This window comes from Pyricularia pennisetigena, chromosome 3 (genome assembly GCF_004337985.1).
Source record: "Pyricularia pennisetigena strain Br36 chromosome 3, whole genome shotgun sequence".
NCBI lineage: Eukaryota > Fungi > Ascomycota > Sordariomycetes > Magnaporthales > Pyriculariaceae > Pyricularia > Pyricularia pennisetigena.
In genome coordinates, this window is record NC_043742.1 from 5737837 (window position 1) to 5749316 (window position 11480).

The 11480-nt window shown below is 51.1% G+C and overlaps 3 protein-coding genes across 3 annotated transcripts; 1 reads left to right on the forward strand and 2 right to left on the reverse strand.

Annotated features, from left to right (window-relative positions):
• Positions 1–992: 992 nt before the first annotated feature.
• Positions 993–1546, forward strand: PpBr36_03282 (uncharacterized protein; the record flags this gene model as incomplete). The annotated part of the gene is made up of 3 exons (XM_029890455.1): positions 993–1043; positions 1154–1215; positions 1390–1546. 3 exons carry the CDS (start codon positions 993–995, stop codon positions 1544–1546), a joined length of 270 nt encoding a protein of 89 aa, XP_029753829.1.
• A 686-nt stretch (positions 1547–2232) lies between these two features.
• Positions 2233–4239, reverse strand: PpBr36_03283 (uncharacterized protein; the record flags this gene model as incomplete). Its single annotated transcript, XM_029890456.1, has 4 exons — positions 2233–2630; positions 2804–3538; positions 3641–3938; positions 4027–4239. The coding sequence occupies 4 exons, from the start codon at positions 4237–4239 to the stop codon at positions 2233–2235; spliced, it is 1644 nt and encodes a 547-aa protein (XP_029753828.1).
• A 2899-nt stretch (positions 4240–7138) lies between these two features.
• On the reverse strand, positions 7139–10022 carry PpBr36_03284 (uncharacterized protein; the record flags this gene model as incomplete). Its single annotated transcript, XM_029890457.1, has 4 exons — positions 7139–9239; positions 9304–9413; positions 9487–9780; positions 9864–10022. The coding sequence occupies 4 exons, from the start codon at positions 10020–10022 to the stop codon at positions 7139–7141; spliced, it is 2664 nt and encodes an 887-aa protein (XP_029753831.1).
• Between the last annotated feature and the right edge of the window lie 1458 nt (positions 10023–11480).

The following is an 11480-nucleotide window of genomic DNA, read 5'->3' on the forward strand; positions in this document are numbered from 1 at the left end:
GTCGGAATAGTGGACTATGTACCTTGACCACAAGATGTTAGCGTCTATCATCGGGCCTCGCCCAACGCAATTTCAAGATCGAGAGCGAGCTGACTTTCTGGGGCGGGAACGATCCTTGGGGATACTTCATGTTGACTTTATTTGAACCAAAAGTCCGCTTTGGCGTTTCGGGGTACTCTCTGAAATGGATTCCGTGGAGGAATGCTGTCTTTTTTTTTTTTTTTTCTTTTTGTGTATGTACTTTGCTGATGTTTGTAATGAAGTTTAGAAAACTGCCGAAGGGTATATCCTACCCCGGATTTCCCCCTCACTTGCTTGTTTCGAATCATGATCGGATCACTGGCCTCATATGGCCTCGGTGAACCCTTAAAACGGTTCCCTGCGAGGGCGATCCCAGGAAGCGCCCGCGGTCATCGCTGTCGCCTGTATTTCTTCCATCTCATAGACAAGACTGTGGTTGGCTCTAAATGCATGACTGGGGAGGGAACTCTTTTTTGTTGTTGTTTCACTTGTTCATCTTGGTGCGGTGAATGTGCAAATGCGATTACATGTAGTCAATGGGAAACTGGAATGTAAGTTTCTTTTGTGTGTGTTTGTGTGTGTTTGGGTCCGTCTAGACGTTAGGTTTTGCACAAGTGATGATTTCTTTCACATGGTCCAAGCGAACCAAAACGCATAGCATAGCATATCTATCCAACCAATCAATTCATGGATAAAGTCAAGAGTTTAATCTACTGCTTTGATGCTTTGACGCTTGCTAGAAACGTACGCATGCTTGCGGCAAGGACAAGGCAGACAAAAAACTCCTTGGTGGGGCTACATGCATTTGGTCCTGGTGTTCAAGTAAAATGCAATTGCGCCTCGCCCTCCATATTCCGTCTTCTTCTCAGCTTCAACTAGCCCATCTTGACGTCTGCAAGCCTCGGACGCCCGGACCCCTTCCCAATCAGTAATCGAATCTCCCAACAGAACAACACCAGATTAGTTTCGATATGTTAGCCAACAACGACTACACTTACAAGGGCTCCGGCACCAACAGCCAGGTAAGAAGAGCCATGCTCGACATCGAAGGGGGCGGGAGGCGTCCAAGCCAGTTGTGTTCACCATTAACCCAACAACGCCTTGATGTATCTGACGCTTTTGCTGCGGTTAGGGTAACCACTGGTGCTCGCGTGACTACGGCAACGGCTCCAACAGCTACCACTACTCCAACGCGTAAGCACCCAGAGTTTCCTATATCTCAGGCCGAGGTGAACGCTTTTTTTTTTTTTTTTTTTTTTTTTTTTTTTTTTTTTGTTTCGGGATCAACAGGGTAAAAATCGGCGGAGAAAAGAAAAAGTAGTGCTGATACAACAGTTTTCCCGTCGAAACCAAACTCGTTTCATGCAGTGATGGCTCCTACTACTACTCCAACCCCGACGGCAGCACCTACCACAACAATGGCAACGGCGGATCCACCTACACCTCGCCCAGCGGCCAGGTTCATCAGTCTGGCTATGGTGGAAGCAGCGGCGGCAGCGGCAGCGGCAGCTCGGGAAACAAATGATATCTTCTGGGCGGCCTTGAATTGGAACCGTTCTGGTGCCGTGGAATCTCCGTTGGCTTGGTGGGCCTGGGTCCCTCTCTGATAGGCTGGCTGGTGAAGAAGAGCGAGTTTCTCAGGCAAAACTAGATGGCGTTCGTACTCGTAGTTATTACTTTGATTGTCATGTTTTCACGGCTAGTGTCAGCCCAAGCCCTAGCTCGATGGAATGAAACAAATAATTTTTTCGAGTTTCGTAATATATCTCGGCGTCCTAGACGCTGCAAACTGCCTCGTGTTTCCGCATTGCTTGAGACCTGAATCGATAGAAGATGGGGTTAGAAACTGAGTGGGGAAGCGATTGTGTTGGGGATCACCTACTTAGCATTTCATTGTGTGATGTATCATCACAAACAATATAGATAGCCAAGTCCTTTGCGAGACTAGCTTCGATACCTCGTACTTTGTGACACGAGACTTTGTATTGCTGCACCACACCACACTCTGTCAGATTTCAGGACGGCGGGTCAAGGAAACGACAAAGTAAACCGATAACATTTGACGCTGGCTATATGCAATCTCATCCTGCCTCGAGTCGTCCCCCTCCCGAGCCGGAAACACCCCAAACCAAGACGGATGAGAGAGAGAATTATATACTACTATTTTCTAGCTTTCTAGCTTTCCTTCTAAGCTTTTCTAGTGATTTCAATTCAGAGACGCTCAACGCGGAGCTTCAAGCCGCCCTTGGGTCGGAGGACCACGCCCGGGTTGCCGACCTTGACCTTGAAGTCGTTCCTGATCAGGTCCTCGGTCGGCAGAAACCTGAACTTGCTGAGGACCTCGACCAGCAGCACCTTGACCTCCTGCAGCGCGTACTGTTTTCCGATGCACTGCCTGGGCCCCGCGATGAAGGTCATGATGGAGTAGGGCGTGGCCGCCTCGCCCTCGAGCTTGTCCCAGCGCTCCGGCACGAACTCGTCCGCGTCCGCGCCCCAGATGCGCTTCGACTTGTTGCACACCGACGGGCAGACCACAAGATGCGTCCCCTTGGGGATCACGGTTCCGCAGATTGTAACGTCCTGTGCGGCTTCTCGGTGTGTGGCGACGGCTGTTGCGTTGGGGAAAAAGGAAAAAAAAAAAAGGGTTGGGGTCAGCACAGTGCAGAACAATAGCAAGAAGACGCGAGTCACACTCCGTGTTTCCCAAAGGCATTTTTGTTCCCCCAAGAGAGGAGAAAAAAAAAGAAAAAAAAAAAAAAAAAAAAAAAAAAAAAAAACTCACCTGGACTGTAGAGGCGGAGAACCTCACGCACAAAATTGTGCATGTACCGCATCCGCTCAATGTCGCTGTAGCTAGGGCGAGGCGACTCCCTCAGCAGCGCCTCGACCTCTGCGCGCAGCCTGTCTTGTATCCGGGGGTTGGTGGCCAGGACATACGAAGACCAGGTCATGACGCCCGTCGTCGTCTCGTGGCCGGCCGACAAAAAGTTGAGAAGGTGGCCGAGTATGTCTTCGGTCGTGAGCGGGTCCTTGCACTGCGCCAGTAGCCTCTCCTCGACCATGTACGTCAGCAGGTCGCGGCTCTGGAACTTGACCTCTGCCCCCTTCCTCGAGTCGACGTCCCGGATGCGTTCTCGGATGCAGGTCCGCAACATGCTGCGAACCTCCTGGGTCGCCTCGACAAAGTCGCGGTTGGCGCGGACGAACCATAAAAGCCTGCGGATGGGAACGTGTATGTTGATAAATGAGATGAGGGCCGCCAGGTATGACTGCTCAAGCATGCGACGATAGCATTGTAAGAAGTCCATCCGAAGTTTGCTCGACTTGAGATTGCGAAGGTCCAGACCCAGGGCCGTGATGCCAATGATGTCGATGGTTGCCTTGGAGTAGATGTGCTGCACATCGATAGTACTATCCGCGCTTGCCGCTATTCTGGCGTCGATATGTTGCGAAAGCTCATCGGCCTTCTCCTGAAATATCGGGAACATTTTCTTCAGGTTCGGGATTGAAAAGACATCTGCTCCGCATGGTGGTTAGTGGCCGCCCTTACCCTCGCCGGACAATGACGAGATGGGAATCTCGGGGTTACGAGAAACATCTATCCACGCCAATAACTCACTCAGAATCATCTTTCGGTGCCTCTTGTGCTCGTCTCCTTCAGATAGCAGCAGTCCGGTGCCAGCAATGTCGCCAACAAAGCGGCCAAAGAAGCTCGGTTTTGTAAATGCATAGCAGTGGGTGGTAAAGACCTCTCGGTGCGCCTCAATGCCGTTGACCAGAAGCGACTCCCTGTTGGCGATGGTGTAAAACCGCACAAACGGACTATCAGGCCATTGGCTTGCCCACTTGAGATTCAGCTCGTTCGGGCAGGATGCTCGGAATTGGTTGACAAGCTGCCCAAGCATGAAGTGGTCCCCCTGTTTTTGTCATAATCAAGTTAGGTTATCAGATGGCCAATATAGATCTTGTCCAATGATACAACAAGACTGGTGGTCGGTCACTTACCTTGGGTGTTGGCAGATGTCTCAGTGGAGAGACATGGACAGGGTATATGAATATCCGGTATACCTTGACGCAGAGATACTGCACCAAGAAAAAGACCGAAAAGACCGCAACGAGCTCCTTGCGAGACGTCAGGGCAAGTGACCGATACTCATGAAACCCGGCCCATGCCACCGTCTCCAGCGCAGAGAGAACAGCGCAGGTCTGGATATCCATCCCTACTGCCTCAACAGTCGGAGCCCAAGGCAAACGGCTTGTCCAGGTAGAATGCCGGTATCTCTGGAAAAACAGGTCAGCATGGCTAAGGTGTCTTGCTTAAAATATCTTAAATATAGGAGTCCAAGAGGAGCGCTTTGAGGAAAAGAGTATGCGGTCAGCTGACCACGACAACAAAAGGGAAAAAAAAAGGGGGGGAGGGAAGGGGAAAAAAGATTAGGTGGATCGGATCGCAACAGTCCCTCTTATTTAGAGGCCGTGCACTCTTGTCAACGCAGCCAAAGACGACGACAACGACGAAGCTGCTGACTGCATGCGTAGGGCTGTAGATGTATATGTGTTGAAATTTTTTCTTTTCTTTTCTTTCCTATTCTTATTCCTGTGTTGGTGCAGAAACCGACCCGACGGGCTGGTACGTGGGTGGAGTGGGCAAAATCAAGGGGAATAGTAAGTAAAGAAAAAAAAAAAAAAAAAAACAAAGAAAGAAAGCAAAAAGGTAAAATTAATAATTTTTTAAAAAAAAGGAGAAATTACCTGAGGTCCCGGCCGAAAATTCGTCCAATTTAATTAATTAAAAACGTGTGTTCCAGTGTCCCGAGCGAAAGGCACCAACTGACTCTTGCAACCGAACTGATGGAAACAAGATCTAAACTTGACGGGGGTCCCTGGTGCTCGTCCTCGTCGAGATCAAACTGGACCGGACTGTCGGAGTTGTATTTATATTTCCATTTCAAACAAAGATGCAAAACCTTGGATCCTCTTGTACACAGTAGGCAGTCTTTCTCGGGCTCCTCCAGATATCCGAATAGATTGCTTCTGGCAGGCTTGTCCATTTGCCAATCCCATCGCTCTGGAGACTTTGACTCGCCCTCGGATGTTACTGGCAGCTCAAGCATATGCCCGCATTGACCCTTACCGAATACTCAGCGTAGCAACGCGTCCCACACCACCCGCAGCATCTGACATTTTTGCTTCTTTGTCTCCCTCCTTTTTCCGACAAAGACAAATCAAATCGGTTGATTTGCTGCCCAAGTCTAGGTGAAAGAAAGAAATCAAGAGAGGAAAAAAAAAAAAAAAAAAAAGCCACTCATACAGGCTGGGATTTTGGTGGTGTTGACGATGTGGTGGTGGCAACGCAGAATCGTGCGTCAAACTTTGTCGAGGGTCCGACCAGGTGATCCCAGCATCACACCCCTTCCCGGTGTTCACTCTCACCCCGACTTTCCAGGCAAGATCCAGGTTCCCAGATTCCCAGGTCTTTGGTCGCTAGGGCTGTCACTGCCCATCAGGCTCATATGCGCGCGTCAGAATTCTCCGTCGCGTTCTTCACCGTTGACATGTCTCAAGCCTTGAGATTGGCAGGGTGAACTTGACCGCAATACTCTGAGTTTGGATGAATTCCACTTCATTCTGCTGCAGAATTCAACAACATATCCATAATGGGCCAATGTCATCTCATGGTTTTGCTGATGCACCGACGTGGGTCATAATTCCTCTCGCTCATCCCTCCCGGAAACCTACCATGCCGGAGACATAGTGGCGTCGCAGGATCGACCAACTTCAAGGCCTAGACATCAGCGTGGGACGCTTGTACATAGCTCCCATACGCTGCCTCCGAAGGGGGGGGGTTTCTCATTTTGAATCGTGGCAGCCGGTTAGTTGCTCCCTGCCCCAATGAGGGGGCGATATATTTCACCCGGCAGGCAAGGAAGCTGACGTATTGCTAGGCCGGCGCCGTCCTCGCTTGCCCGGAAGGATCCATACTACTGGATCAAGAAGCAAAGGGTGTTGTGGGTATGCACCCATCGTCCTTTTTCAGCCAGCCCATAATGGAGTTCAACAGAGGCCTAGCGAGGGCCGCCAAGTGTATATACCCCCGAAATTTATGCCGAGTGTGGTCAGCAGCGTTCCTAGAACGAATGAATAAAAGTCTTGTTATCTGCAAAATCCTGAATCGTTCAGCTGGAACCAACGCATAATAAACATGGACTCCGGCCGGGCGCTTCCGTGATTCGCGCAACGGTTTGCTGGTCCTCCTCATTGACAGACCACAACTTGTCGCGTATAAGGCTTCGGACGACACGAGAAAACATTTGACAGTTGTCGCCGAGTCATTCTAGCCTTGGTGCCCGACGGTGGTGAGAAATGCTAGGAGCTGCCAAGGTGTGTACTGCATCCTAGAGCTTGTCCGCAAGGTTGTCAGCACTTTACCATGTATCACAGTCTTCCCGATGGAGTAGTTCACAAGGTTTCTCGGCTCCGTTGCGTCGGTAAAGGGGCGCGTGGAAACGCATTTGTCGAATCTCATGGCGTAATGTTGACCGAAACAAACCCCAACTGCCGTTGGGTCCACAAAGCCTGCATAGGATAGGCCAGAGACTTGCCAGAGTTGGTGCAGCTAGTCCCCATTATTCGCTCGCACCCCTGATATGCGACGCCCACATGTTCAAAAGTGCCATGGGACCCTGGCCCCCCTTCCATCTCCAGGCAAAACCCAGATGCACCACTCCGTGCATGCAGCAAGCTGATAAACAAAAAAGTAAAAAGTCGGTGAGCAGTGGCAAGGGGTTTAACCGGTCGTGTAAGAAGGAAATGGTCAATAGGACAAATACTTGATTTCTTCATTGATAGCGTAAGTGCATGAGACAGTCGTGATGAACGCTATACCCCGATCGTTTAGTTAAACCCCAGAAAACCGTTTTTGCGAGAGATAGAAACCAGAGGTATCAAGGACATAGATTGCCAATTGGACAACAGGAAACAAGAAGATAAACAAATCGGGAAGGGATAAGAAAGCAGCGCCAGCGCCTTGCAAACGCCCAACCCAACGCATCATAGTCCTGGGTAAATAGTCCTTCGCACGGGATACGAAAGCCTCCACATCGGACATTTTGTGCCGCTACTCCACAACCAGCTCTTCGAGAACCCGCATAGCTCTCGTCCCCTCCTTTTCAAATGAGCTGACCAGGGCTTCGCACTCGTGCTTGAGTTTCTGCTCGGCCCTGCCGGCGTTATGATATATCCACTCCTCAACCGTCATCCGGCTCTCAGGTGAAGTAAGGTCACCACCTTGAGTGAGGAACTTGTGAGCGTGTCTTGAGCTGGTGTCTTCCTTGTCCATGTTCTCATCATCCGCTCCAATCAGGCTGTCATGGTTTGCGAAAATGAGATCGATATCCACCGCTGTCCATGGCGTCGTACTCTGAAGCCCACCTATGAGCCGGGGGTTACCGCCATCGCGTTTCTTCATTGGAGATGTGCTTCTCACGGGAGTAGAAACCGGAAAATCGTGTGGCTTTTGGGCGCTGCTGGCTGCAGGTGCCAGTACCACACGTTTGGAGACGGCACTTGCAGGTGGCCTGGAAGAAGGCGGCTGATTCTCGGCGTCAGATGACTGGGGCGATTGAGATGGTGATAGCACAGCTTGCTTAGCAGATGGGGTGGCGGGTGGCGGAAGGCTTGGTTGATTTTGTGTTGCTGACCGTCCAACGGGTGGGAGAGATTGTTGCTTTTGCGTCCGTGGCGATGGGGAAACTTGCGCTTCATCAGGAGAATCAAGCACAGGCTCTGGTGTTTTGTTTGCCCCTGTCTGACGCGTGAGACCAGTATCGACGACCGAAGACGCCAAAGGCTCCTGTTCCGACAGAGGCGACGGCCCGGGCTTGATAGATGGGCGGGATAGCTGACTGCTCGAAGAAAATCGCGACGACGTTGACCTCTTAGGACGACCTCTACCACGCTTTGGGGGCGCCTCGTTCTTGACGATTGTGGCGGTGCTAGAATCATGTACCTCGCTGGCATCGTGGAAAACGTCCACCTCGGCGTTCAACTGGGCAGAAGGCGATAGCTCATCCACGTCCGGATCATATAATGCAGGTTTAGGCTGATCTTCTGAATCCAGATCCATAGCCGTTTCGACTGTGGGTTCTGGCGTTAATTCCTTTGCCCTCTTTGTCTGCTTGGAGACTTTGCGTGCGCCTGCTTTTTTGCCCTTCTTGGGCACCGCAAGATCCGTACTCTCTTGAGCCACTGAAACTTCGTCCTCCAATGCTTCGAGGTCAGCCTCGACAGCCACTTCGTCTGACTGAGCCGGCGTGGGGTCAAACATTTCATAATCTCTCTCCTCGGGCTTTTCTGGCGGTGCTTGTGTGGTGGCGGAGCCCTTGCTCGACGTGGCTTTCTTGCCCTTAGCCTTCGAAGTCGCAGCAGGTACGTTTCTCCTCTCTGAGTCGGAATCAGCTGCAACGTCTCCATCGTCAGTCAGCGGTCTGTCGAGATCCTCCTGCAATTGACGGTCCAGCTCATCATCCGCGGGAACTTTGGTTCGTCGCATAGAAGCGGTCGATGCGGTCGATGCCACCGACAGGGCCGATGCTTTGCGTGCCTTAGTCGCCTTGGTAGATGTTGCGGCAGCTGCCCGTTTCTTCCCATTCGTAGTCTTTGGTCGCGTGGTGCTTTCTGCCATCTCTACATCAGCCTGTGAGATCGTCGTGAGGACCGAGGCATCTGGATTCTGGCTCCCACGAACGCGTGTTGCGCGCTTCTTGGGCGCTGGGGCCTCCGAGTTCGTCATGGCTGAGTCTTCCATGGAGTCGCTTGCTCTCTTGCGGCCCCTGGCAGGCTTCGGTGGTGGTGGTGGTGGTGGTGGTGGTGGTGGCATCTCCTCGTCTTGAGGTTCAACATCTTCATGGATCTCTACAGGCTCTTCCTTCTTGGTACGAGTCTTCCGGGCTTTTGTGGCTGCCGGGGCTTTCTTCGTCCTGATAGTCTTCTTGCTGTTCTGGGTCATTACTGAGGCTGTTGTCATGACACTGTCATCATAATCGGCAGGAATATCGGTAACAGTCGTCAAATCCGAGGCGGCTGTGGCAGCAGATTGCGTTGAAGCTCGCGATGCTTTGGAGCCCCTAGTTGCCTTTGCTCTCGTCTTCTTCGGCGGTGGCCTGCTGTTGATAAATTCGAAGAAAGGACAGTCTGGCGACCGCTTGTAATGTTCATCTCTGCATTCTAGTCAGTATCAGGCATCGATTTCACCCGAACCATCTCCCAAGCAGCTGCACTCACATTGGCTTGTCGCCCGCCTCCCACCCATCTAGTGCTAACTGGCAGTAGGCGCAAGTAGTATTGTCGTCCGACTCGTTTGTTGGTGTGTAAATCCATCCGGCTTCAGCGAGCTGTGTTTTTGGGTGTCGATTAGCACCAAGATGGTTGTACACAACCAAGGGCCGAATTGCAGCACAATCTCACCTGCTTTGTTTTACACTTCCAACCCTTTTTGGACTCGTATGGCCACCTTCCTGCAAATGTGGCCTTGCGCGCCTCGAGCAGCCTGGCCTCCCTAGGGTCTGCCTGCTCCAAGCCATCGTACTCGGCCTCAACTGCGGCAGTCACGGCCCAGCCGCAACTCGGAGAATGCTTGAGGTGTTCTTCTATCGGATTGTCCTCGGCTTCCCAGCCGTCCATTTGTTTGTGACACAGAAAACAAGTTACATTGTCCGGATTTGATGGGTGCGGATCGAAATAGAAGCCCGCCTTGGCAAGCTATTGTCGGGACGTAAGAACGTTAGCTTTATAGAACTCGCAATCAGTCGCGCCAAAAGCGTTTCCAATCTGGGCAGGCCTACCTCGAATGGTGGCAGGAATTTGTGCGGCCATGTCAACGTTTTGGGGGTCCTGGAGCTCGCGTTGGACGCGCGTCTCTTGGCCACGGGTTGAGGCTCGAGAAAAGACGCAAGTCGATTCTCATAGACGTAATATTGGTCTGCGCCGGTCAGAGACGCCATTTTGACGTGGGACTGTCGTTTTTGCGGTGGTCGGCTTGGGTCGTGGACGCCGGGCGCCGTGGGGGGCGAGAAATCGGTTCAATGCAGTTATTGGCGATGCGCGACACACAGCTTCGGCGACGGCACTTAAAAAATCGCCAACGCGTAAGAAAGTAGAGCGATACCAGGCAGTAGCTAGGACCAGCTGTTGCCATTAATTACTGTAAAAAATAAAATAGAAAAGCCGAGTCCGCCAAAGTCATGAATATAAGCTGATATTATATTCGATGCTTGGTGAGGATAGACGAGGTCGCACCTTACGCCGCGCGATGATGTTGTTTTGTCGCGTTTCTTGGTTAATACTTTGTCTTTGTTTACATTGGGCGGGGCTGTGGCTACATGTGCTTGGCTGTGGCGTCGTGCTCACAGTCGCGTCGCCAATCGCAAAGCGCTCATCGGTTGGCCCGGCTCCACTGCTCACAACCCCGGTCTGAGTTTTGTTGTTCAACCAAAAATCCGAAAACAACAAAGCGACGTCAGCGCGTCCATATTCCACGCATCTAAAAATGAAGTCGACATTGCCAGCAGCAGACAGGCGTGAAAGGTGACTGGCTCTAAAGCCATGAGGTCGTCCAAGATTAATTTTTCAACTCCTTTTCAGCGTCAGAAAATCATCATCCTAGAAATCAGCCGAACATGTATTGGTTGTTCGCTTATTGATAATGCAGTGCACATGTCCATGTTGACGCTGGCATTGGTATTTCATCGGATCCTAGAGGCGTTGATGTTTGCGTAGAGCCGCAACCGTTACAAGTTGGAAAACTCAACAAGAAGCTACTGGCTGTGATCTTGAGTTCTATCCTGACTCTATAGTTTCCAGACGAATTATCAATCATGCATTTAGCGAAATTTCACCTCAATTACCAGTCAAAAATAACTGGACCACGGGTACAACATCGTTTTCTCGGACTATTTAGACAACACTGGATCAAATGATTGGTATAAGGCACGATTAAAGTTTACAGTAGGTGCTTTTCTAATGATAGAGACCTCGATCGAGGTTCCTTCAAACGATACACTTTTCTCAAGACGGCACAGAAGCGATGTAAAAGGCTCGAACCCTTGGACGTCATCCCACAGCAGTATCTGCGGGGTCTACAGAACGCCGCCGGAACAGACGCATTAGGTAGTACGCAGTAAGAAGATCCTTATTTAATTCAAACGGTTACTACGCCGTCAAAAAGCCAAGTTGCAAAGGAACACAGATTTTGCGCGTACTTCGCGATAGAAAGCCCATGAGGGGCTGGCAGCTATCGGAGGGGAACTAGGCTCAAGCTGGATCGCCATGATCTCGCTAGTGCGATTGGTTTGACGGTGGAAAAAAAAGATACAATGAGGTCATCAGTCAAGTAATCGCTCGCCAAGTGCAGCCAAGTCCTCGCAGTATCACTGTCGCTAAGACAGAACTAGAATTACCCC